Source organism: Neolamprologus brichardi, chromosome 4 (genome assembly GCF_056152115.1).
Source record: "Neolamprologus brichardi isolate AB-2024 chromosome 4, ASM5615211v1, whole genome shotgun sequence".
Taxonomy (NCBI): Eukaryota; Metazoa; Chordata; class Actinopteri; order Cichliformes; family Cichlidae; genus Neolamprologus; species Neolamprologus brichardi.
Window position 1 is genome coordinate 25800060 of NC_142107.1, and position 26880 is coordinate 25826939.

General features: G+C 50.0%; 3 protein-coding genes across 7 annotated transcripts; 2 read left to right on the forward strand and 1 right to left on the reverse strand.

Moving 5' to 3' along the window:
* Nucleotides 1-814: 814 nt before the first annotated feature.
* nr1d1 (nuclear receptor subfamily 1, group d, member 1) lies at nucleotides 815-10840 on the forward strand. Its single transcript, XM_087840198.1, has 8 exons — nucleotides 815-1165; nucleotides 5198-5467; nucleotides 5554-5642; nucleotides 6545-6689; nucleotides 6778-7418; nucleotides 7494-7679; nucleotides 8834-9044; nucleotides 9634-10840. Exons 1-8 carry the CDS (start codon nucleotides 1120-1122, stop codon nucleotides 9852-9854), a joined length of 1809 nt encoding a protein of 602 aa, XP_087696324.1. The 5' UTR covers nucleotides 815-1119; the 3' UTR covers nucleotides 9855-10840.
* Nucleotides 10841-14086: 3246 nt separating this feature from the next.
* Nucleotides 14087-17572, reverse strand: si:dkey-225f5.4 (uncharacterized). Of its 3 annotated transcripts, none has more exons than XM_087840209.1 (9): nucleotides 17513-17572; nucleotides 17191-17284; nucleotides 16279-16402; nucleotides 16008-16165; nucleotides 15381-15523; nucleotides 15129-15303; nucleotides 14856-14995; nucleotides 14612-14774; nucleotides 14087-14254 (listed from the first exon to the last, which is right to left on the reverse strand). In XM_087840209.1, exons 1-9 carry the CDS (start codon nucleotides 17527-17529, stop codon nucleotides 14135-14137), a joined length of 1134 nt encoding a protein of 377 aa, XP_087696335.1. In that variant the 5' UTR covers nucleotides 17530-17572; the 3' UTR covers nucleotides 14087-14134. The 3 variants fall into 3 exon arrangements, with proteins under 3 accessions (XP_087696335.1, XP_006805322.2, XP_006805321.2); XM_006805259.2 differs by having other exon boundaries at nucleotides 14096-14304; XM_006805258.2 differs by having other exon boundaries at nucleotides 14096-14304; nucleotides 15117-15303.
* A 909-nt stretch (nucleotides 17573-18481) lies between these two features.
* Nucleotides 18482-26636, forward strand: wipf2b (WAS/WASL interacting protein family, member 2b). Of its 3 annotated transcripts, none has more exons than XM_087840202.1 (8): nucleotides 18482-18863; nucleotides 19940-20036; nucleotides 20123-20420; nucleotides 23655-23780; nucleotides 24009-24665; nucleotides 25786-26001; nucleotides 26168-26269; nucleotides 26511-26636. In XM_087840202.1, exons 2-8 carry the CDS (start codon nucleotides 19971-19973, stop codon nucleotides 26549-26551), a joined length of 1506 nt encoding a protein of 501 aa, XP_087696328.1. In that variant the 5' UTR covers nucleotides 18482-18863; nucleotides 19940-19970; the 3' UTR covers nucleotides 26552-26636. The 3 variants fall into 3 exon arrangements, with proteins under 3 accessions (XP_087696328.1, XP_087696329.1, XP_087696330.1); XM_087840203.1 differs by having other exon boundaries at nucleotides 25786-25863; XM_087840204.1 differs by having other exon boundaries at nucleotides 20123-20255.
* The last annotated feature ends 244 nt before the right edge of the window (nucleotides 26637-26880 follow it).

The following is a 26880-nucleotide window of genomic DNA, read 5'->3' on the forward strand; positions in this document are numbered from 1 at the left end:
CTGCTGTTTGCTCCTCTTCTGCAGCGCTAACTGGATGCTGAATGCTTTGCGACTGTACATCTGCACCATGAACGCATCAACAGTGAGGCTGTGAGTGGAGTGTCGCTATTTTCTTATTGCTGAGTAAACATCTGTAGAAGAAACGCCAGGCTGCAGCTCACAAAACCTCCTGCACAGCTCCATGTTTGCTCTCTAACATCGGTCTGCGATGGTCTGATGAAGGATTCCAGCTGTTCTGGCTCTGCTTCGTCCTGTTGTTGCTTACATGATGCTCCAGATGTTGTCAGCTGGTCAGAGGTCTGGACTGCAGGCGGGCCGGTTCAGCGGCCGTGCGGCTGGGACAGATGCAGTCTGCGATTTTGTCCTGCTCAAACACGAAGGCGTCCCAGAGACACACGTCAGCACGGAGCAGGTGTCAGAGCAGATGTTCCTCTAACACCTGTTTATACCTTTGAGCAGTGATGGAGCCTTTCCAGATGTGCCAGCTGTCAGCTCCGATGCCCCCCATGAGAGCTGCAGGCTTGACCTGAGCTCTGATATCATTAGTCCGGAGGATGTGGAGTCCATTTTTGGCTCAGTAGAATAAGTAATCATAAATATAAGTAGTAATAAATAACGTTAAATGATTGGTCAAAGCAATAAAATTATGTTTTAAAAACTACGAATCCCAGAATGCCCCTGTGCGAGGAGCAGCCGGCTCCACGTGCTCGGAGGTTTAAACGAGCGGCTGCAGCGCAGAGAAGGGGCGGGAAAGTGTGTCACTGGGGCACGAGGCTCTCCCCGCGGTCACATGGTCCCGTTTTCTGCCGCGTGCGGGCACGGCGGCCCCCGCACATTCATCATCATCGTCGTCAGCGCCCTGCTGCGCGCGCGCCTTGCTTCAAAACACTCAGGCAGGCAGACAGAGGCGCGCGTGCAGCAGGACGGATCGCTTGGTTCCGCGTGCAGCAGGAGCAGTAGTTTGAATTCACAGAATAAGACCCCGCTTCTTCTTCTGTGGTGGTTTCTTCTCCAACGTCTCCGAGCCTGGGATGCGTGCGCAGCGGTAGCTTTCTGGGACTTTTAAACGAGGGTCGCGTGCGTGACTTTTTCTCGGATGTCACAGTGACCACCGCTGCCATGGACACGAACAACAACAACAACAACAACAACAACAACAACCCAGGTAAATACGTCCCCTACTCTGCACCTCGCGCTTACATTAGAGCTGATAAGAGCGACGCTGTGCGCGTGCGGCGCATTTATTTTGACTTTTAACAGCGCCGCGTGCGTGTGAGGGTCTCTGCGGCTGCTTCAGGGGTCGAGTTTTAAAAGTTGTCAAATTTTACATGGAGTTTGGCAGCAGCGCGGGGTGAAGGCTGAGACAAACAGGTTACCGGTCGATGAGTAAACTGTTGGTATCGTTAGTGTCGGACCACAGGTCGAAGCTTTGAGCACCTGCGGCTGTGTTCCGGTGTTTGTGTCCGCGGTACAGGTTCTCTCAGTGAGGGGGGCGGGAGCACCGGGTTCAGGTCCAGACCAGGTTCTGGACCCCGCATTGCCCTCACTGCAGTCCCCGTGAGCAGGTGTCCGTGGCCGGGTTTCGGGAACAGCGGGTCCCGCTTGGCACATGTCCGGCGGTGGTCACGGGGACCGTGTACGTGACTGCGCCCGTGTGTTCGGGTAAGTGGGTCAGGGTGACAGCGGTCATGTCGGAGGGTGGACAGGTGTCAGGTGGACCCGCAGTGATGTGTGTGTACGTGCTCGCTCGCTCGCGCCCGCCAGCAGAGCGCCCGTTGCCGGTTCACATGGACCGGCAAACCGAGCCATGTGCGCTCTGTTTTCACGGAGCTCCGCGGGCTCTGATTGGCTTCCACTGAGCCTGAGGTCATTGTATAATTCCGCTGCTCCTCCCCCGGCTCCTCCCCCTGTGTACTCCAAACACGATCACATTTAAAGATTTGCGCACAGTCACGTGGTTTGACGTTTGCTCGTTTTCACTGACGTCAGGAGCCTTTGTTCTCTTGTCTGCACTTTTATAGTTTGTATTTGTATGTGATCAGATTATTGATCATGGCTGATTCTGATCGATGACCTGATGGTTCGTCGATGATAGTAGTTACAGTCCGGCTCTCACCTGTCCTCACCTGTTAAAGCTGCAGTTTGGGTGCTTTTGTCTCCCCCTGCTGGCGCAGACAAGAACAACACAAACACAGCTGAGCGCTGGTTTCTGTGTGTGGCTTTTATCTGCAGCAGCACAGACTGCACTCAGCTTGTTTCAGGCAGGAGTCAGAGTTTTATTCAAATGCCACTAAGGATGTTTGAGCCGTACACAGAGACACGTCACACACCTCGCCACAGACAGCTGCAGCTGACCGCGGTGACGTGGAGCTGCTGGGAGACGTAAGAACACAGAGACATGAATCTGTGTTAAAATAATCACTCAGGAGTTTTTTCGGACTGCAGGCTTACTGATGTAAATAACACGACAGGTGAGACGATGTACCTGTGCAGGTGATTTATTTACATGTCTGGGACAAAAGGAGCCAATCAGAGGGGAGTGAGGTCAAGGAGGGGAGGTGTGAATGAGTGAGGGAATAAAACAGATGAATGATGTATGTGATTTATGGAAGCGTCTCCATGTCTGCTCGAAGTCCGATATTCCTGATCCAGGATTCCTGCTGTATCCCCAGGATAGAGCGCCGCTCCGCTCGCTCTCACCGTGTTTGTGGTTTAAAGCTCATCACAGCGGACACTTACTGACTACACTACCCATGAGCCTCAGCTGCTGGTGCTGAGCTCAATGATAACAGACATTCGCCGCACTGACGTTCAAAGAGCGTTTGGCTCGTGTGAACTTCCTGTCAGCTCAGAGGTCAGCTAACACGTTTCCCTGCTGCACGCCCACAAACCTCAGACCAACTTTAAAAAACACGGCGGCGTGACGCTTAAACACGTACTTAAAAGGTGATAAAGAGGGTTCTTAGAGAACGTTTAGTAAGACATCACTGCAGCGCTGTCAGAGAGACTCTGAGGACACGTCAGCGTTCGACCTCGAGTCGTTAGCCGGTGACATCCAACTTTTATGCTTTGAAATTCCCGCGGTGAGCAGAGACCCTAAACACGTTTACGCGAACATGTGTCAGCAGCTGGATCCTCTCCTCTGGAGGTCAGCACAGTGACTGAAGGAAGCACGGCGTCTTATTCTGAGCACATTTAAAACCTTTTTTGAGGACCTGAAGATCATGTGATCGGTCCTGAGACCTCGTGAGCAGCAGAGATGCGCCGCGTCACCACCGCGAGCGCCAGCGCTAACGGGAAACTTTATTAAAACGATTCCCAGCTGGAGAATGATGCTGTTGTCAGGTGGAGGTGAAATAAAGCTTTCTTTTCCCACAGTCTGATAGGAGCCTTCGCAGATTACCCAGAATGCACTTTGTGGAGCTTCCTGCAGGGAAGGATGTGACTGATGAAGTCACATGAAGGTTATTCTTCTTCTGCGGTTTCAGCTTTAATTATTTCTGAGTGGCTGTCGCTCACGAGACGAAGCAACTCATCTGCCAATTAGAAGGTTGGTGGTTCAATCCCCGGCTCCTCCAGGCTGGGGCAAGACGCCAAATGCTCTCTGACACATCCAACGGCGTGTGTGTGTCAGTGTGTGTGTGTCAGTGTGTGTCAGTGTGTGTGTGTGTGTCAGTGTGTGTGGCAAAGTGTTCCTGCACAGTGTACCAGGGGCACGGAGAAAAGTTGTCGTACCATAGGCACGAGGAGTGTGTGTGTGTGTGTGTGTGTGTGTGTGTGTGTGTGTGTGTGTGTGTGTGTGCGTGCTCTGGGAGTAGAAGAATCGGTCCAAAAACAAGCTCCTCCTCTTCACGTTCTCTTCTTATTCTTGGACTGTGAGCAGCTTTGCATGACTGACAGTTCATAATAATCCTTCTGTATCTGACTCTGAGCTGACTCCACAGGCTCTCATTCATCCTCTGGGATCAGCAAGTTTACTCTCTGTGATGTCATAGAGGTCTGCAGTCTTGGCTCACACTCTAGATTGTTGAATATGAACATCGCCATAGCAACAGCAGATATATGACAGGAAGTGAGGAGGAGGTCACGTTTAAGCTGAAGAATCTTATTTTACTGCAGCAGAAAACGCTGCAGATCTGTGTGTGTGTGTGTGTGTGTGTGTGTGTGTGTGTGTGTGTGTGTGTGTCTGTGTGTGTCTGTGTGTGTGTGTGTGTGTGTGTGTGTGTGTCTGTGTGTGTGTGTGTGTGTGTGTCTGTGTGTGTGTGTGTGTGTGTGTCTGTGTGTGTGTGTGTCTGTGTGTGTGTGTGTGTGTCTGTCTGTGTGTGTGTGTGTGTCTGTCTGTGTGTGTGTGTGAGAGAGAGAGAGATGAATGGCGGGAACGTGAGAGTGTGTGCAGAGGGAGGGTAGGCGTGGGTGTGGGCGGGCCTCTGGCGCTCCAGTCCCGTTGCAGAGCCGTCTGAGTGGAGCAGGCACGTGTCTCAGGGGCGTGACCACGGAGTACACACGAGCCTCCCGCCGAGGCTGCATGAGGGGGAGGAGGGGGGAGGCAGCAGGTTCAGCACAGACATGAGCACAGCTCAGATATTTCTGTGGTCAGACGCTCAGAGTCCATGTGCAGCTTTACAAACACGTCACGTGACCTTCATCAGCTCGTTTGTGTCTGCATTTCCACGCTGACTCCTCTGTGTGTCTGTGAGCTCGCTGTGCTTCCTCGTGTAGCGTGAAGGTGATGGCGGCTGCTCTCCTTGTTCCTGTCTTGGTGACCCAGTTTGTGAGCTGGCAGCGGGCCTTGCTGTGTGAGTGTGTGAGACTCAGAAACCACTGAGCAGCTGAACATGAAGGTGATCACAGCTCGCACTGGTCGTGCGTGCGTCACGTGCAGCTCTGACATGTGCAGACAAACATCCTCCTCTCATAACAAAGAATCAGGGTTTCCTCCTGTTAGTGTTTCTGACTCCTCGCCGTGTCCATGAACACATCGTTAGTCAACACTGATGCTCTGTGAAGGTCGCTGCGTGTCACGAGGTGAAAGAACAAAGAGCAGAAATAAGCACTTACAGGCTTTTATTTTGTAGGAGGAGGCTGTGATGCGTACAAGCAGTAAAGCCGAGTTGCTCAGAGCGTTCGAGGAGTAGAGGTGGAACGCTTCCCCCTCACCGCTGTCAGTAACCTCTGACCTCCCCTTGCTCTCCTGCAGGAGGCGTGATCTCCTACGTGGGCTCCTCCGCAGGCTCTCCCACTCGGACCAGTCCGGTCTCCATGTACAGTGAAAACTCCAACTCCCAGTCCTTCTTCACCTCCTCCTCCTCCCTCACCCTGCCCTTCCTCAGCTCCGGCTCCAGCTCAGGGTCGGCCGGAGACGACGGGTCCTCCTCGGCCTCCTCCTCGGGGGGAGGCTCGCCTCGAGGCCGCGACGACGGCAGCTCTCTGAGGACGTCGCCCAGCAAGTCTGTGGCCAGTCTGACCAGTAAGCACGCAGTTCGTTTTTGCATGTTTGTGTGTTGAGCTGAACGGAACCTCTGATGTCACTTCCTGCGTGTGACTGTGTTTCAGAGCTGAACGGCATGGTGCTGCTCTGTAAGGTCTGCGGCGATGTCGCCTCGGGTTTCCATTACGGCGTGCACGCCTGCGAAGGCTGCAAGGTGAGACCTCACACACACGATGGAACCACTGACTCAATGATAGTATTTGTGTTAATTAATTAAAATCTAAAACTGTTATTAATATTTCAGAGTTATTTACTTCCTGTTTATTTTCAAATGCGTTATTTATTCACACATAGTCTTTAAGTGATGATGTGATGCTTCAGTCCAAACTACTCTGCATTTATTAAGGCTGTTGTGTTTTTAACATGTTTTAATCTTTTGTAAGTTGTTCTGTTTAATCTGAACAAGCCCCTAAAAACAGTCAGTGATCACTGTCGGCCTGTATTTGTCTCTAACCATCAGGAACCTTCACGTTAACTTTTATCCAGTGGAAGAAAGTTAGCTTCATCCTGCAGCTTCACTGTGCTAATGTTATGCTAACATAGCTGTGTTGCTAGCGATCACGTAGCACATCATTATATAGCAGCTAGCCCAACTTCAGTAACCCTACAAACGTCACTGCTGTTTAGTTTTCTGTCTTCATTTATGTTGGAAGTGATAGCAGAGCTGTACGTTTGAATTTTTTCATAAATCTCTCAGTCAGAACATGCTATATCATGTTTAGCTAACTAGCGAAACTAGCGAGCTAACTTCCGCTAACTTCATGCTAACTTCTAACTCCGTTAAATGTAATAAATTCTGTTTTCATGGATGTTAAACTTCATGGTTACACCTGGTAAAGCAGCAACGCTGATCGTTTTATTACAGATGAAAGAATTTAGACAGTTTTTAACTCTCAGTGATGCTGCAGTGATCGTTTGACTTTGGGACCTGAAGCGGCTAATGGCGTCAGACTTAAAGACCGGATATACAGTCTGCGGATTTTGGCGGTTTTGGGGCTTGGTGGTGATGACGATGATGATGATGAAGGTGACGTGTGGGCGTGTCTGGTCTTGCAGGGCTTCTTCCGCCGCAGCATCCAGCAGAACATCCAGTACAAGAAGTGTGTGAAGAACGAGAGCTGCACCATCGTGAGGATCAACAGGAACCGCTGCCAGCAGTGCCGCTTCAAGAAGTGTCTGTCTGTGGGCATGAGCCGCGATGGTGAGCGCCCGCCTCACCCGCACGCCCACCTGCACGCCCGCACACGCTGAATCCCGCCTAACTCCTCCTCTTCCTCTTCTGTCCACAGCGGTGCGTTTCGGGCGGATCCCGAAGCGCGAGAAGCAGAGGATGTTGGCCGAGATGCAGAGCGCCATGAACAACATGGTGAACGACCAGCTGCAGAGCGACTTCCAGCTCGCCAGCCTGTCGTCGTCCTCCTCTTCCTCATCCTCTTCCTCCTCGCCGTGCCCGGGGGTGACCATCGCCCCCCGGCCTCAGCCCTCAGCCCTGCCTCCAGCCCCCTCCTCACCCTCCCCTCCTGCTTCGGCTTCCTCCTCCTCCCCACCGCCTCTTCCCGCCCATCAGAGCTCCTCCCCCTCCTGCTCCCCGCCCCCCAGCCCCGGGATGGACTCCACCATCAGCGCCATTGCTCGCGCTCACCGCGAGACGTTCCTATATGCTCACGACAAGCTGGCCAATAACCACGTCCACCACAATAGGGAGGCGGAGCTCTGGCAGCCCAACCGCTGCCCAAACGGTTACCATGCCAACGGCCTCAACACCATCTACCACCACAATAACAACCTGGCCACAGAGCGCTACCTACCGGAAAACAGCCGCACGCATCTTCACCGTAGCAACGGGAGGCAGAGCCAGCAGAGCGGCCCCGCTGGTCATGTGACCCAGGAGCAGCGCTGTCCAGTGAAGAAGCAGACGGGGATCGTGCTGGTAAGAGCTCCTCCACTGGGGGAGGGTTTACAAGCTGTCACCTGATTGGCTGACGGTGCTGTCCTGTCTCCGCAGGCTTGTCCAATGAACATGCAGCCTCACGCCGACCCCTCGAAGACCCCGCAGCAGATATGGGAGGACTTCTCGCTGTCCTTCACGCCCGCCGTCAGGGAGGTGGTAGAGTTCGCCAAACATATCCCAGGATTCAGCGGTCTGTCCCAGAACGACCAGGTGACCCTGCTGAAGGCCGGCACCTTTGAGGTGAGCCTGTGATGTCACTCGGTTTGTGCTGATTGGTTGATTGAGATTCCTTAGATGCTGTACCCGACCTGACCACTAGGCAAACTGGGGGCGCTGCACCCACCCTCTAGATATTTACCATGTCTTCTCACTCAGCCAGTTACAGCATTGTCATCCAATCAGAGCACATTTTAGGGGAATGACCTCTGACCTTTGAAAAAACCATTGAGTTCACTCTCGAGTCCACGAGAGTGCGAGTTTAAAAACTCCCACTAGCGTTCCCGAGGTGCATTTGTTCATAGAGACGTAGCGGTCGCAGTAGTTGCTTGTTAAGTTGGTGAGTTGCCATGTTTAGTTGCAGCATCATGTTTCATTGTGAGACGCAGTCTCTGCTGTATGCTGCCCTCGCACTTAACTACACAGACGGATAACCATCTTCCCATGTAGGAAAACCACACCGCTGTTCCTTTCTGGCAGATTTATTTGACTGGATGCATCGCAGGGCTTTGTTGAAGCAAACGGTCCTTCTCCCGTTAGACAGGAAGTAATGAGAAATAGCACTTCTGGTAGGATGTCAAAATAAAATGAACAGTGAGCCAGAAACAAATAAAGATTGCACAAACTTATATAACACATGAGGGGCGACTCTTAAGGAGCCAGAGCATGCTGCATTGTCTGTAGGTACAGAACATGTTGCAGATGTCTCTGGAGCTACAGCGTGATGTTTACTTGTTGCTGCAGATGCAGTTTGTGTTGCAGTTGCTTGTTTCCTGTGTAGATTTGCAGTCATCCACGTCATGAACGCTTTCTTTCCCAGCTCCTTGGGCTAGTTGCTTGTTGTTTAGTTGCAAGTGTTGCTGTAAACGTAGTGGTTGCTATAGTTGCTGTTGTTGCAGGATTTGGCTTAGCTGCAGGAGTCAACGTGTTGCTGCAGTTGTAATAGGCGGTGCATTGGCTGAAGTTGCTGTGTTTAGTTGCAGGAGTTTGGATGTGGCGAGTGTTCTAGGCAGAGGATGTTGATCTGTTAGCAGGAGTTGCAGGTGTAATGTTGCTGTAGTTACACGCCTCCTCGTTGGTTGATCAAACTCGTGTCAGGCTGAGATTGGATGAAACCTAAATGTGTCGGTGACATCGTCGCGCTTTCACTGATTGCCCGTCCTTGTTTCCTGTCTCAGGTGCTGATGGTGCGTTTTGCGTCGCTGTTTAACATGAAGGAGCAGACGGTGACGTTCGTCTCCGGCGCCACCTACAACCTGCAGGAGCTGCGGGCGATGGGCATGAGGGACCTGCTGGGAGCCATGTTTGACTTCAGCCACAAGCTGGCGGCGCTGGAGCTGGACAGCGAGGAGCTCGGACTCTTCACCGCCGTGGTGCTCGTGTCAGCAGGTGAGCAAAGATCGCCGCCGCCGTAGATTAGCTGAAACGTATCGCAGTTATTTAAGCAACGTGTTGACAGTTTAAGAAGGAAGTATAGAAAATCTACTTCCTGTTTGTAGCACATAACTACGGCGAGTTCAGGTGTCGCCCGAGTTTGTGTGGTTTAGCTGCTGTTGTTGTTTTCGATGCACGTTCAATCATCCAGGTAAGGAAGTCGCTAAAGTTGATTCTTTCATCAGGTAACGTTTGAAAACTTCCAGATGAACAGAATCAACTTTGGGGATGTTGCTGCTGTAGTTGCACCAACTTGTTGAGTTGCAGGTTGTGCCATGTTTGGTGTAGTTGCAAAAGGTACCGTTTGTTCAAGCTGTTGCTGTTAGCGAAGCGTCGTGGTTGCAGGGATTTCGGTAGCAGCGGCGTATGAAGATGTTGTTGCCGTAGTTGATGTTTTGTATTTAGTTGCTTATTTAATCATTTTTGGTTGTTGTTGTGTGTCGAAGTTGCACATGTAGAGTTTTAAACTGTTTAGTTGCAGCTGTTGCTGCAGATGTAGTGGTTGCCCGTTGCTCGCTGACCTGCCCTCTCCGTGTGCTTTCAGACCGCTCCGGCATCGAAGACGTGGCGTCGGTGGAGCAGCTGCAGGAGAACCTGATCCGCGCTCTTCGCTCGTTGGTCAACAAGTCGCCCGTCGCCCCGGAGAGCGAGCACCTCGACGTGGACTCGCCACGCTTCACCAAACTGCTGCTGAAGTTGCCAGATCTGCGGACGCTCAACAACATGCACTCTGAGAAGCTGCTGTCCTTCCGCATCGACGTTTGATGACATCACCGCGATGTCACCGCATCGCCACGCTCTCCAGCCCTTAACATCGCAGCGTCATCCAGACCGCATCGGACCGGCGGGATGATGATGTCATCAGCAGAACTTTTCAAAACATGCGTCTCCCCGCCAAAATAAAAGTCTGCTTTAAAACAGCTGGTTGATGTTTTAAAGGAGCAGGCTGCCATTTTTAAACCACGCTATTTTAACCTGTGTAAGCCCGAAGCGTTAGCTTAGCCTCGCCAGCCCAGTTCTTTGACTTCACTGGAGCGTCGCCAGCAGGAAGTCTGTGGAGCGTGAAGGACGTGGACGGTCAGACACATTTCAGCCGAGTACGCTAACTGACGAGCTCACACAGAAGAAACCTGTTGGTCCAGCTTCACTTCCACTTCCTGTTGATGTCATCATTCTGTCTGATTTTAGCTTTGTTAACGTTCATGATGCGTTCAGACGCTTTTAATTTGAAAGTTTTCCCAGCTGAAAACAGATGCACACTAAAAGTAGCTCTTTCAAACGTCTGGACGCATCCAGCAGCTTTTAATGATTTTAAGGACTTTGGGATCAGCTGCTTCGATTTTCAGCGGTCGGCGATCTCTGACTGCGGCGGCGTCCGCTTCCACTCTGCAGGAAACAAACTCTTTCAGTACGAACTGATTCATCCTGAACTTCCAAACTGTGGAACGCCCTTATGACTCCACCCACTACAGAGGTGGAGGAGGCGGGGCGTGACCTGCCTCAGACAAACCTTGTGCAGCTGATGTAAAGAAACTGTACATAGCCATGAACACAAAGATCCAGATATACTTGAACTGTTTGCCCTGAGATCTGTTGTACACGACTATTTTTGGTTAATATGAATATGCCTGTGCAGATATCGTGACTATTAAAGTATGTACGAGCGAGGAAGTGCGCCTGATGAAAGAAGATCTCTGTTTTAATCTGTGGTTTATGTTGTAAAGACGTTATATAAAAATTATATATAAATATATGCACACATGAGTCGTCCTGAATTTATAATATTCGCACTGATCATAAAGATGTTACTGTGATTGGACGAGTCAGAGCTGAAGTAAAACGACCTCCAGTTTTCTCTCAGCGAAGCTCGTTTTACCCACCAGCAGCTGCTGACACTGATTGGTCGGTTCAGGACAGGAAGCCCCGCGTCGATATTTCCAACCGTGCAGATGCAGCAACATTAGAGGAGAAGCTGGAGTCAGTTAGTTACAGCGGCTGGTGGAGATGCAGGGTTTGATGTCACAGACTCAAGCTGCTGCTGGTTGTAGTTGCAGCAGCTGCAGAGTGGGTGATGTAGCTGTAGAGCGGGTGGTGTAGCTGCAGAGTGGGTGGTGTAGCTGTAGAGCGGGTGGTGTAGCTGCAGCCTGATTCGAGCTCTCTGTTATTGTACCGCAGCAGCTGTATGTGCTGAAGGTGATGCCATCAATTAGCAGATGCTCTCTTCACGCCCCAAATAAAAATGGAGGAGTCTGTAAAGCAGCTCCTGATGTTGGGACCAACAGTCACAAAAACTCATTTTACTACAGGAAAAATCTGAAAACTGAACAATCAGTTTTATTTAAGTAGCGCCAAATCCCCATCCGGCCGTCAGTCAAAGAGACCACGCCCCTAATAATGAAAACTTTAAACAGTTATGACCACATCCTCCCCTGTACGGTTGTTGCGGTTTGTGTGTCAGGCTGCAAACGTGTTTATTTTAACACGGAAGTCTATGGGACTGACTCACTGCTGCCTCTGCTGGGCACCACAGGAACTGCAGCTCTCAGTGCCTCCATGTTGGGTTTATTCTAGTTTATTTAGACACGAAGCTTCGTCTACGTCACCCAGCTCACCTTTATTAGTGGAATATAAAGGTGTTTAGGGTTATATTCCAGTCTGCCCTCTGGTGGCGTTTTTGTGCCTTGCACTACCGCCACTGACATACAACATCTAACATCGTCTCTTCACCATCACACGTATTTATCTCTCTGTGAGCAGTAAAGTATGAGAAGAAAAAAATATTTCATGTGTAATTTCAGGTTAAATGTTTAATGTTTCATATAAAAACGAGACACGTTGATGACTAAAACCAATGAAAACATCATATTTCATATGAACTATAGGCTGTAAATACAGCAGCGCCAGCTTTCTCCTTCACCAGACTCCTTTGACTTTTTCACTGATTTTAGACCGCAGACTGTGACAAACAGACACCCACGTGTCTGAGCAGCGTGAGGTGAAGCTGATCGTGATTGGTGGGTTTTTGGAGGTTCGTGTCCTGTTGGCTCTGAGCTTTCAGCAGTCAGTGGGCCAGCAGGAGAAGAAGGAGAAAGTGAGTCACTCTGAGGAGAAAGTAGGTCGAACTGCAGCCTCATAATCAAAGTTCCACTTTCTGGATTCTGATTGGCCAGCTGCATCTCGATCTCAGCATCCCCACTGCCCAATGAGCAGCCAGCGGGCGAAGACGAGCACTGTGTCCCAGTTTCAGATGGACTCGCACATCACTTCCTTTAAGTGCTCTGCGTACTTATATAAGACGTTTACAGCTGTGTGGTGCGTCACCGTGACAACGGGTCACTCTGATCACTGATTTACAGCAGGAGGAGGAAGAGGAGGAGGTCCACGGCAGGAGGAAGAGGTTGTCAGGCAATAAACAATAACACAAACGGAGATGGTGCACACTTGTTTGTATGTGTGACACTGAGCTGCAGGCACATGCTTCATATCCACACCTGCATGGTGATGATGTTTTCGTGTGGAAGCAGTCTCCACCAGACTCCAGTCAAAAATGTTCCGTTTTTCACACGTTCACTTTTACAGTTGCGTGTTTTTCAAACTTCAGTCAGATGTTTATCAGGGTTAAAGCTCCTTCACAGACTCCACTCATATACGTGTGTATTTACAGCTAATAACAGCTGCTTTTGTTACACCTGGCAGCGTCTCAAACCGTCGGCTCATCTGAGGAGATGCTGACAATCAGTAAATGCTTGGAGCAAAAACACGAAGCAGCCTGGCTTTCGTACGTTCCTCAAACCAAACTCCATTCACATTTGTGCTCATTTTAAACACGAACAGAATCCTTCACTTAGTCCACTCAGATATTTTCCTGATGTCAGTTTCTTACCGGTGACTCAGCAGCAGTCACACACGTCCATGTTACGCTGTATTAAGAGTGGGTGAGATGTGCGTGGAGGGGAAACTCCACAGTGATCTGCAGTAATCTCATTCTTCAGCCGCACACACACTAACCAGCAGCTGCTTTTACTCCACTGTCCTCTCACCAGACTCCAGCTGGACCTTTCCACACCTCGCTGTGACCAAAGATCAGTGAAAATCTAACTATGTGCCCAAGAGCCTCAGTTTTACAGGCTGTAATTTAGAATTATTTGTTACACCAAACTCCGTTTAATTTTTGGCTGATTTTACACTTCCGTGCATTTGAACCAAGCCGCAGTGAGAAACGTGCTGTTAAACCTGCATGTTCTGCAGACACACGTGAGCTCCGTGGCCGTTTCCGTGTTTCTATGAGAACACGTGACCCGGTGTGTCAGCAGCAGGAAGTCTTCCCGCGGGCTGCGCTCGGTTTTCCCTCAGGAGCCGCTCTGTCTGACGGCGTGACATGTTCCTGACATGTTATCTAATCACGCGGACATGCGTGTGTCTTACGTCACGTTGTACAGTATCGGTGCAGCAGTGCATGCTGGGAAGCAGCAGACAGCAACACGAAAGGAAACAGCGACTCCCGGTGGCAGCTTTACAAAATAAAAGCTTCAGCTAAAGAATTGAATGAACATTTTTTTCTGCTGGATTATAAATGAAATGTTTTCAAACATCGTTTTTTTAAGTTTACATTTAAAAACAGCCTTTTTATTAAAAATGAAAATGGTTTTACTCTGCAAACATGCTTTTATTAAAATCCTTCAATAATTAGTTTATTTTTTCCCGTAAATATTCCTTTAATTTGACATATTTACTGACAGTTTCATTATTCCCTAAATATTTTTATACGTTTTTATTTTCAGTACAGTTTTCTTATTATTTTATAACTGACTGCATTAAATTACAAAACTTTGTTAGAGTCCATAAACGAGTCTCTTTGTTACCTGAACACTTGGCTCAGCTGTGACTGATGGAAGCTTTTAGTTTAAAGATGAAGTTTCTGCTTCCTCTGTGAGAAACTGAAGCTTCTGTAAATTCTATAAACTTCTTTATTTATCAGAGACAAACTTCATGTTTCACAGACCCAGTTTGTCCTGCAGGCAGAGGTTTATTTTCATGTCATGTGATCACAGACAAAAACACTTCAGTGCAGGTAACACATGTGCAGGTGAGAGAGCGACCCCTGGTGGACGTGTGAGAGAAGACAGGAAACGGTGCAGGAGGAAGTCGTTCAGAGGAGAGGACTGCTGTAGAGAAACACCAACCACTCGGTCAGACGCAGCTCACCGCTGGGAGGCTTAGAGACACACACACACAGACACACACAGACACACACACACACACACACACACACACACACACACACACACACACACACACACACCTGTGAGACGCTGCAGCTGGAGCAAGAACACACGAGGTGAAATCAGAACCACTGAGATGAATGGTTGAGGCGGTCTTTGGGAGGTGGAGTCACGCCCCACCTGTGCAGGGTAACCACGGCGACTCAAGCATCCTTTACGTCCCCTGACGCCTCGCGTACTAACACACCTGAAACTCGATCATTTCACCTAAAAGCAGACTGTGCAGCAGCTTCCTGTTACCTTCAGCCCAGATGTGTCCACATGTTGCCCGTCGCGCCGAACGGACAGCAGGCGCGCCCGCCCCACGCGCGGGTATCCCTCCTCCACCTCCAGGTGACACACCAGCGACGCCGTCTTCAGGTAGACGAGGAGGCGCTGGGCGGGGTGCCAGTCAATGGCGAAGCTGAAAGACAGATGGTGATTAAACGCCGGCGTGGGAAAGAGGCCCCGCCCATGTCACTTCAATAATTAGTCAGCGCTTCACCTGGACCGCAGGCTCTGGATCTCAGACAACAGCTCGGCCTGCCCAACATAACACCGCATCACCTCCAGCAGGGCGGCGCTCAGCTCCACCCGTCGGCCCGTCAGGCTGTCCTCCGCGAGGCCCGCCGTCCCCTCGCTCACCTGAGGATCACACACCTTCATCACGCTCCATTTGACGTTCGGCTACACTCACTGATCGATTATTGAGTATTGATTATTGATTCACTAACAGTTCTTAGTGTCGGAGGAAACCTGACATTACCTGTGTCCTCACCTGCAGTCTGAAGCGGTCGTCATGGCTCCAGGTCACTGACAGCCTCAGCGGCTCCAGTTCATTGGACAAGCCAGAAGAGGTGTGTGGCCTGAGCTCCACACACAGCTCTGATTGGTTGAAGGCGAGCAGGTTGATCTGCATGACGTCCTGCGTGGCGCTGACGTGCACCTGCAGCCTGCCAGGTGACAGGAAGTCAGGTTAACGACCAATCACAAGGGCTTCAATAGAGTCACGTGACTTTGTGGCACTCACTCGTCTCTAAGTCGCTGCCACTCGATCAGGTGACCGAGCGTCACCTCTGACTCCGCCCTCAACTGGGCCAGCTGAAGGTCACATGACTGCAAAGCATTCTGGGCGTTCAGCAGAGACGACTCCAGCTGCTCACTCTGCTGCCTCTGCAGGGAGCAAGGAGACGAGGAGAGGAGGAGACGAGGAGAGGAGAGGATGAGGCGACAAAGAAAAGCAAGATTACCTGATGTTTCAGCTCCTCGACTCTTAGTGACTGACAGTGTGTGTGTGTGTGTGTGTGTGTGTGTGTGTGTGTGTGTCTGTGTGTGTGTGTGTCTGTGTGTGTGTGTCTGTGTGTGTGTGTGTCTGTGTGTCTGTGTGTGTGTGTGTCTGTGTGTCTGTGTGTGTCTGTGTGTGTGTCTGTGTGTGTGGGGATACCATGTTCGTCTTTCTGAGGACCAAAATTGGAATGTGACTGTACTTGTGGGGACCAGATGTCCGTCCCCACCAGACTGAAGACATTTGAGGCTCAAAATATGTTTTTAGTGTCAGAGTTACAGTGAGGTGATGGTAAAAAGGAAAAGCATCGTGTTAATTAGATGCCCCCAAATAAGATATGAAATCAAGTGTGTGTGTGTGTGTGAGCGTGACCTTGCTGTGCAGATGCTGAGCCAGCTGTGTGAGTGTGTGTCGTCTGTCGTGGATCTGTTGGATTCTGTCCTGCAGAGATCTGAGCAGCGCCTCGGTCTCCTCCACCCCTGACCTGCTCTCCACCTTCAGGGCCTTCCACCTGCCCCGAGCCCCACCCTCTGACACACACACACACACACACACACACACACAGTAAGTCACTTTCTTTGTGTTCTTTCCAGGTGAGACAGCACCACAGTGTGTGTGTGTGTGTGTGTGTGTGTGTGTGTACCTGGTTGGGGGGGGCAGGACTGTGTCATCAGTTGCTGGGCAGACTCCAGTCCTTCCAGCAGTGACATCATGGAGTCGAGGACAAACAGCTGACGCCACAGAACCTTCTGCATGCGACGGCGGTCCTGAACACACGTGACAGGACGATGTCAGGGAACTGTTTTGATCTGTCAGCTGATCGTAGTAAATACAACATAAACGAGATGATGTCACACAGAAATTAGATCCAACTTAAAATAAAACAACATCATAGAAACATGAGGGTGACACACTGACGGGGCTCAGTGTTCACACCCACTCACAGGAGCACTCACAGTGTGTGTGTTCTGTTAGCACTGTGGACTTTATCAAACACACCGAAACATCTGGATCCTGAGCACGAGGAAGAAGCTCAGCTCACTGAACCACTGGCACGCTCCAGACTGCTGCCTGTGAGTCATGTAACACGGCAGCCATTTTTAATGAGAACTCAGTTATTGACGTTTCTCAGCCTCGTAGCTGGACTTCATGTATTTGTGGTGACTTTCATCAGACGTGAGTCTGTTTCTGCTGTCAGCCTGGAGCTGCTGAACTTCACTGTTTCTGAACAATGACAGTAAACACCTCCTCTACTTTATTCTAACGTTGCAGGGATGGCTGTAGCACGGTGACGTGTCACACACACACAGAGGAAACTTCTCAGTAACTGTGTGAGTATCAGCTGCTCGTGTCTCTGGTATGAAGTCCGCTCTGACAGGCTGGCCTCACTCAGGTGAGAAACTTTAAAACGTGTGACTGAGCCACCTCAGGGCCTGCTCTCCGTTGTTTACGGTTGAACTATTCCCTCAGTGGGGGTCAGAGGTCAGGGTTTTGTGCGCTTTGCGAGGACTCTGATGTGTTGTGAGGTGTAGGCGGACTATTTTCTGCCACAGACCGTAAGGAAGAGCACCATCCGCGCCGCCTGGTCGCAGTCCGGCTCCGGTTCTCCGCGGGGCTCCAGCAGGACCGGATCACAACGCCGAAGCACGCTGACAGCAAACAAACGAACAAACGTCAACACTGAACCCTCGGTGACGCAGACCGTTAGCTTCAGCTGCTAACGGCTAATAAACTTCAGATTTTCAAAGTTTTATTTCATCACGCGAGGCAGAAACCCGTCGCGTGACCCACAGTTCACGTGTGAAAAGGTTTCTGGAGTGGAAACAAACATTTATTGATGAGATTGATCAGAACATATTAAATATTTTCAGACTTACGCTCGCACCGCCGCCATCTCTGTTTTCAAATATCCGCGCTCCCACCCGGGAGCTGATTGGCTCTCTGACAGTGACGCTGCAGGCAGTTAAGCCAATCATCGTGTTGAACACAGCGACACTCAGCGGTGAACGCTGAAAAGCACCCATGAAATAAAAAGGTTTAAACATTAAAAACGTTTATTAAGAAACAGTATACAGAACATGTTCACAACCAGAACAAAATTAACATATGCCAGCGGCTGTAATACAGAGAATTACATACATTCAAATAATTTGTAATTACTACAAATAGTAATAGTTTTCACAGCCTTTTTGTTAAGTGATCCACTAATCAATTTTATGTAACATAAAACACCATTATAGTAATGTTTAAAATTAGGCTTTTTGTTACTGTATTTGCATTTGTGAAAATAAAATTTAGCTAAGATAACTAACAAGTTTATTATAAAGTAAACATCTTCTTTTTTTTCCTTCGAAAGAAACAAAATACTAAACATTAAAAACGTATTTTTTCAGGTTTAACTAATCCTGATGCAGAGGGGGAGGAGCCACGTCAGGTCATTCAGGTAAAACATGGAGTCGAGTGAGGACACAAACTGGTGTATTACATTTAAACTTTTTTACAAAGGGTCAAGAGTCTTTACCCGAAAGAATTTAAAAAGACGTTTAAATGTGTTTTATGAACAGAGAAAATGAGTGCTGCTTTTGAGATTCTTTAAAAATTTACTTGATATACATTTTATTTGATATTATAAACTCAGAATATTCTGATTGATCGCTCGTGATCAAGACAACATTTGATTTCGAGAACTTCATGTTAAAAGAGATCAAAACGAATCTCTGCCTTCTCCTTCTCCTCTAACCCTCAGCATGTCCTCTGGGGTCCTCTTCTTCTCCTGCCTGGCAGCTCCAGCTTCATCCTTCACCCTCCCTCCTCTGCACATGCTCAGACCATCTCAGCCCCTCTGAGATGGTCTGAACCCCCCATGGACTCATTTCCATCCTGCTCACTCCCAGTGAACATCTGAACATCAGATTTAAAAAAAAGGGGGAAATATACGGAAATAAAATAACAATAATCTTATAAATGCGCTCATTTTATTAAAGGGAAATGGGTTTAAACGTGTAATTGTGTAATAAGAATGCCAGAATTCCGTTATTTTGCGCAGTGAGCATGCGCAGGTGCAGCAGCAGGTCACGTGTTCTTGTAGAGAAAAATAAAGAAATCTCTGCAGAGCTGAGGCTAACGGCGGAGTTACGGTCCTCACGGCGGAGACTCCGGGAGTGAGAAAGCAGCCAGCGAACCGAGAGAAGCATGAGCTAGGCCACAGAGACGCGGTGACGCTCACAGGTACCGTTTATTCACCTCACCTGTCCGAATGTGCGCAAAGCTAACGCGCATGCTAACGCTGAGCTAGCAGATTGGGCTCGCGATGGAGCTAACTCCGCATACTGATCAGCCTCCGCGGGGGGGGGGGGGGGATTGCACGGATAGATGCTGGTCACTGTGCACACAGCTGGAGGGGAGCGCGGTGAGGAGGATGAATTGTTAGCCCAGCATCCTAGAGAGACCGGGCCGGTTAGTCCGGAGCCAACCCCCCCGGACCCGGGCTGGTGGGGTCCAGTGGAGGCAGAGATGTTCAATAGTTCAGGTTTGACCAACAGAAAACTGGTTTAAGCCACCAGGTGAATCCAGACTGCACCGTCAGGGCTCAGGCCTCCATCACAGGAGCATCACCTCTGACACAGGCTGCGTTCACACTGCAGGCGAAAGCGCATCAAATCCGACTTTTCTGACCCTCTGCGGCTCATATCCGATCATGGTGTGACAGTGTGAACGGCACAAATCCGATCTGGGTCACTTTCGTATGTGGTGCTGAATCCGATACATATCCGATGTTTCAGAAAGCGACTGTTTGATGGTCATGTCGCATTAAATCCGTCTTTTACGTCACTGACACAAGACAGACGCCGATTATCAGCGCCGGAGAAGACGTCATGAACGCTTCCGTCCAGTGAAACTGTTGGGAGACAACGTTGGAGAAACGTGAACATTTTATTTGTTCTGTATAATCTGCAGATTCTGACAGAAATCTGCAACTATCCTTTGAAGCAGCGCTCCTCTAAAACAGCAATAAGGATCATTATTAGGACAAATGTAGATAAAATAACTTTATAACGTAAAGCAAAATTGGGAAACGTAAAGTCAGAATCAGTCAAACATACTGTTGCTCTGGGTCTAAACAGAGCGCGTTGTGTGTGACGTCTTTTGCGCATGCGCCGCTTTGAGCGTTCACACTAGAGCGCGTTTGCAGTTTGAACGAGCAGACAAAAAAATCAGATCTGAGCATCGAGACCTGCAGAGTGAACGTAGCCAAAGAAGCATCGTCAGGAAGGTGATGATCGGATTGTGTGTCTGTGTTTCAGGTGATCAGGTGTGTGTTGTATCAGCTGCAGGATGCCCATCCCTCCTCCACCTCCTCCTCCACCTGGGGGACCCCCGCCTCCCCCCACCTTCAGCCAGGTGAGCTTTCTCTCATTCATAACCTGTGAGCCTGAGAAGACTTGCAGCATGTCACAGTCTGGTTATTTAACTCCATCTCTCAAAAGGCCAATACCAGCCCCCCGAAGCTGAGCAAGGAGGAGGCCAAAGGTCGTGGCGCTCTGCTGTCGGACATCTGCAAAGGCGCCAAGCTGAAGAAGGTGGCGGTGGTAAACGACCGCAGCGCCCCGCTGCTCGACAGTAAGACTCAGACACCAAAGAGCCAAACAACCCCCACAGAGCACCCATACATTCGCTTATACCAGTACCTACACCAGCAGCAGAGCCTGCCCAAACAGCAGGGGGCGCCGTCTGAGGAGCAGAAGAAGACGGTCGGAGATAAGAGCCCCACGCTGTCGCTGGAGAGTAAGAACGCCATCTTCTCTGGTACTGGAGTCAGCGTGCAGGAGGCCGAGCGCAGCCTGAAACAGCCGCCGTGTTTCCTGTCCACCGAGGGAGGGGCAGACGGGGCCAGACCCGCTGAGGTCAGCTGACCTGATGGTCAGCAGATCAGCTGCAGGTTTACCCCCCGACGGGGTCCTGGGGGTGCTGAGCTCAGCTACGGAGCGCTTCCTTTAGATTCCTGCGTCTGAAATCAGCTGATCGCTCATAACCATGTGACCAGCAGACGCAGTCAGAGCTGACCTAAACTTGCCTGCACAGCGGCGCACGCCTCACACTCATCCTGATGAATGACTAAACCTGTGGGGGGGCGGGGTCCTGATACGGCCCCGAGCTCACGCTTCAGCCTGTGATGTATGTAAACATGGCGTGGGCCACGCGTGTGTGACGTGTTAGTGCTAGCACGTTAGCTCAGACTGTTCTGGGATCTGTTTCCCAAAGTTACCAAAATAAAGTTTAAGTTTCAGGACAAACGCTCAGCAGAGTTGAAACAGGAAGTGATCGCAGGCAGGTAACACGCAGGTGATTCATCGAACCTGCTTGTTTCTGCTGCTGGTCAGCGGGAGCAGCCGCGCTCGGCCGCACAGACGGCGTTTGACCCGGGTCCTTCGGGCTTATATGCGGTCACCCCTGAAGATCCAGCCCGTGCAGGAAACCCCGCTCCTCCTGGAGCTGTCACACACTGGTCCACAAACACGCTCGTCGTCAGTGTGACGTCACAGCGAGGACGCAGGTGGTTAATCTGGTATCAGTGTTGGGATTGCGTCAGAGCTTCGACTCTTCTGCGAACCCTCGGTGGCGGCGAGGTGTGACCAGGCAGAGACGGTCAGCCTCTGACGCACGCTCGGTCAGCTCGTAGAAGCAGCTGAAACAGACGGAGGAGCCATCGCTCTGCTGCTGCTCCTCCGTCTGACGGCTCGTCGTCTGTTTGACGGGCGGCTCTGAAAGTGGGCGTGACTCCTCTGCCCGTCATCAGGCTCACAGTCGACCTCCACACACACACGCCGTGTCCCCTCCGGCTCTGACTTCCTGTTTGTTTCTGTTCCACCTTTTCCTGTTTCTCCTCATCCGATCCGTTCTGTCTGTGTCGGCTTCACCCTGAACCTCCGTCATGTCTCTGCTCTAACTTCTCTTCCTTTCTCCGCCGAGTTCAGACTTCAGGTTAAAGTTGCACCATGGCGGTGGCGTGCGGGCTCGGTGGGCAGGTGACGGAGCGGCTGTTGAAACAGATGCTGCAGCTTCCTGCACAGCTGCCGATGACCTGATGATGCTTTCTGCTTTGCTGTGTGTGTTCCTGCTCTGTAAATGTCTGCCGTCCACGCCGCCCACAGTTTCATCCCGAACCACCGACGCACTCGCGACCGCACGTACGCGACACGGCTGAGCAAAAGATGCTTTGATCTAAGAGATCCAGAGGCTGCATCAGGCTGCAAGAGGTCCGATTAAACACCCAGGAGCCGTTCAGGGCTTTTAGTCTACAGTACAATTTTAAAATCAGTTCTGATGTGAACGGGGTGAAGACGGCGAGCGTCGGGGAAATATGTTCACGTCTTTTAGTTTGTGTCAGAAGACGAGCTGCAGCGTTCTGGACCGACTGCAGGTCCGACTAACTGCAACATATGAGGAGTTACGACTGTCCAAAAGAGAAAAATGATCCCACCATGAATAAAAGCCTCAGTTTGTACAACTGAGCTAATCTGTATTTTAAAGGTGAAGTTATTGTCAAATATATCCGCCAAATGTTTAACGTGCGACTTAATAAAAGGCTCAAGACTGCAGGTGAAGGTTAAAGTGCTGCGATTGCTACGAAACGTTTAGGAAGTTAGACGCCATCCAGGCCTCACCGAGACCCTGATGAAGGCTTTTACTGGAGCAGAGCAGCTTCTCATCAGTCTGTCATCGGCGTATCACTCAAGTGTTATATTCGTTATATGAAAGTTAGCTAGAGGCAGCATATAAATGGAGAGTAAATTGGGCCCAATATGGAACCCTGAGGAACACCACAAGTAAGGGGAACTGAAGAAGACGTGAAATAGCCAAAACTCGCAGAGAAAGTCCTGAACCACTACGAGGGAAAACCCTTGGACAGAGCTTTAAAACCAGACTGAAACCGCTCCAGAACATTTTTATAACAACAGCTGTGTGCAAAGAAATTTTGTCTCGACTGTAAAGTAAAAACCCAGAACGTGTCCACAGATGTTTCAGGAGTGAAACTGAGAGCGTGCAGCGGGATCAGTTAGCTTTTAGCTCGTACGCAGACACGCCTTGCTAACCTGCAGCGGGACAAGTGGGCGGCAGACACCTCTGACCTTCCTCTACAGCATGAAGCCTGCAGGGCTGCACAGCTCGGTCATCCTGCTGCTTTCACTGCTGAAGGGTTGCTCTGCTTCCTGTACCCGTGTGCGCAGACCAGCTACCACTCGAGTTAGCATTTCCACTTCCTGTTTCCTCGCTTTGAAGTCAGTGGGCTTTCCTTTCAGTGTCTGAGAGGTTAACATTCAGGCCCCGCCCCTAACAATGCAAACTCTGACTCACTGCTGCCTCTACTGGACGGTAGAGGAACTGCAGGATTGGAGGTGAATTTATTTGTTCTAACATCGCCTCGTTAACCCACTGGCTTCATGAGCATGGAAAAGGGGCGGTGCTAACTTTAGAAGCAGAATGAGCCTTCAGGTAAAGGTGAAATAAACAGACATTTTATCTCACGGGTGGGCGTGGCCACACTTCAGACCAACTTTACATCTACTTCCTGTAGCACATCCCAGACTGACTATGGCATGTTTTCAGTCGTCATGACGTCTGGTCTGATGGTGGTGGCGTGACTCCTTCCTCTTTCGCCCTACCTGACGGATACAATGTCTCCAGTTTGTTCCTGACTGATGCAGCCCTGATGATGTCACTGTGATGTAATAGGTTATAATCTATGTGTTTTCGACTGTTTGTTGTGCTGGCGATGATGTCATCGGAGCTGCGTGGGAGCGTAAACACTTAAACTTAAAGTCTCACTTCATCTCACCTCATCTCACCTGTGGCAGTCTCCTGACCTCACCTGCATCCTACCTCGCGCACTAATCCATCCCATCGTCACGTCAGTGACGTCATCGTAGTGTCGTAGCTGTGGTGTCGGTGTAAAGCAGTGATGTCACACCCTCAGGAGGCGGAGCCCTCACTCATCTGTCCGATGGTTGTGGTTCTCAGAGCCGAAAGGAGGAGGAGCAGCAGCTGCAGGAGCCAATGGGAGCGGAGCAGGCAGTCCATCTGGTTCTGCTGCACCAATCGGAGGCCTGTTCACAGGCGGAGTTCCCAAACTGAGGCCAGTCGGAGGTGAGAGGTCATTTGCTACTTTGTCACTTTGTATTTTTTCAATTTCAGATCGTTTTTGTTTTCATATTTTTTTGTTTGTTTTTATAAAAAATCTTCTGTTAAATTTTTAAAAATTTAATGATATTTTTTATTTTTATTATTTCTTTTTATTTAATTTACAAATAAAAATAAACGGGTGTTAATGAAGTTTTAGTTGTTTGTAAACTTACCTTGCCATATTTTCCATAGATGGCGCCGTCAGTCGCTCTCCCTCCACTCGGGCTGCTGCGCCCCGCCCTCCCAGCCATCGCCATGATGATGCAGAGAGCCCCTCCCCTCAGGCATCATCACCCATGGAGACACCTCGCACGCCGCGTCCTTCCCTCCCCAACCTGTCTTCATCCCCTTCGCCCTCCTCCCCCTCCTCTACAGCCTCATCCCCCTCCACCGGCATGAAGCACTCTTCCTCTGCCCCTCCTCCACCCCCTCCCTTATGTCGCAGAGGTAACGCCCCCTCCCCTCCCACCTCCGCTTACAACAGAGAGAAGCCCCTTCCCCCCACCCCCAACAACACCCCTCCACTGCCCTCCAAACCCCCACCATCTCCTAGCAACAGCAGGCGCCCTCCTACCTCGGGAGGAAACCCCGTGTCCTCCTCCTCTCTGGCCCCGCCCCCTCCACCATACCGCATCACTAACGGCCCAGCTGGTGGCGGTGGAGAGGCAGCACCCGAGCTGCCACAGCGCCACAACTCACTCAGCAACAAGAGGCCCGCCCCCTCACCAGGGGGCCACACCCCTTCCAGAGGCCCTGCCCCTCCACCTCCTCCAGCGTCACCTACACCCTCCCAGCAGGGTGCCAACAGGCCACCGCCCCCTGTTAGAGAGCCGCCAGGTAGAGGAGCAGGTGAGCGGTGATGTCCTTAAGTTACACAGGCAGTAAGACACAGTGCTCCGGGTGCATTATGGGAAATTTAAGAGCAAATGTTCATTTTATTTTCATGAACGCTTTAACAAATATAACACATTTTAATATAATTTTTTATTTAAAATAATAATTTTTTGCGTTCTGTAGACATTCCTGCAGTTTAACTCACTGGTGTTATCTGGCCTACAGTATCCAGAGTCGTACGTAGTGAGGAGGTGAAATTATTAACAAGATAATCGACCTCTGTTGGGGTAGCGTTCAGATAGCTGCTCTGCTCTGTGTTGGTACAGGGCATTGACGATGATAACAGTGGCTGGATTATATTCTTAAACTTAGTTACAGCGCTTTCAGAAAGACATCTACTTTGATAAAGTCCACTCTCCACTGCTGCGTAATCAATTATTGTAAATGTAAATGTTATCAAGAAATGATCAGACAGGAGAGGGTTTTCAGGAAACACTGTTAAATGTTCAGTTTCTATGCCATATGTTAAAACAAGATCTAGAGTGTGATTAAAGTGGTGGGTGGGTTCTTTTACATTTTGAGAGAAACCAATTGAGTCTAACAACAGATTAAATGCCATGTTGAGGCTGTCATTTTTAGCATCAACATGGATGTTAAAATCACCCACAATAATTATTTTATCTGAGCTCAGAATTAAATCAGATATAAAGTCTGAGAAATCAGACAGAAACTCTGTGTAAGGCCCAGGTGGACGATAGATGATAACAAGTAAGACTGGTTTCTGAGTTTCACAGCTGGGGTGGACAATGTTAAGCATCAGGCTTTCAAATGAATTAAAAGTCTGTCTTGGTCTTTCATTAATTAATAGACTGGTGTGAAAAATTGCTGCCACACCGCCCCCTCGACCTGTGCTTCGAGATTTCTGGTAGTTAGAATGACTCGGGGGTGTTGATTCATTTAAACTAACATAATCATCCTGCTGCAACCAGGTTTCTGTTTTAACTTCATAAAAATTTTAACAAATTATTTTTGATTGTTAGACAGTTTTCAGAAGTACAGTCACCTGTGTCGATCACCTGTGTCGATCACCTGTGTCGATCACCTGTATTGATCACCTGTGTCGATCTCTCCTCAGCTCCTCCGGTTCCGGTCCAGACGTCCTTGAGGGCTGGTGGCAGAGAAGCCCCGCCTCCCCCTCCTTACAGGACACATGGTAGCCCCTCCCTCTCTTCCGATCCCCCGACCCGAGGAAAACCTCCTCCCCCGCCCACCCGCACCCCAGCCGCTCCTCCCCCGCCTCCCCCTCCTCTCCGAAACGGGCACTCCTCCTCCGTCCCTCGCTCGTTTGCGGGTGAGTCGGTCTCCAGCAGGCGGTCGATGAAGCTGCTGCTGTGTCCTCCTCCTGTCTCTCCCCTCTTCTCCTTTTGTTTGTAAAGCTTTCCGTGTAAACGCACACTCAGCTGTTTGTATCACTCTGAGCTGTTTCCGTGTCCTGACTCTGTGTCGTCCTCCTGCAGATGATTTTGAGTCCAAGTACTCGTTCCATCCTCTGGACGACTTCCCTCCTCCGGACGAGTACAGACACTTCACCAAGATCTACCCGAGCAAGGCCAACAGAGGTACGACCTCGTGCACGTCTTTGTTTTCATTCGTCCGTTTTTTCACGAAAATAACACAGAACAGGAAGTGACGTTAGGACGACGTTCTGCTGAAACAGAAAGAGGTTCAGTGGATCCGTCACGTATTATTATTATTATTATTATTATTATTATTATTATTATCATTATTATTATTACAAACAGAATCGGAGCAGACACAGAGGGAGCTCAGAAGTTTAACAAACATTTTTGTTTGTTTCAGTGATGCGAGGAGCTCCTCCCCTTCCTCCGGTCGGGAGGTGAACCAGGAAGATCACACACCTGGACCACACACACACACACACACACACACACAGACACACACACAGACACACACGCACAGACAGACACACACGCACAGAGACACACACAGACACACACAGACACAGACACACACACAGACACAGACACACACACACAGACACACACACACAGACACACACAGACACACACAGACACAGACACACACACAGACACAGACACACACACACAGACACACACACACAGACACACACAGACACAGACACACACACAGACACACACAGACACACACAGACAGACACACACACACAGAGACACACACAGACAGAGAC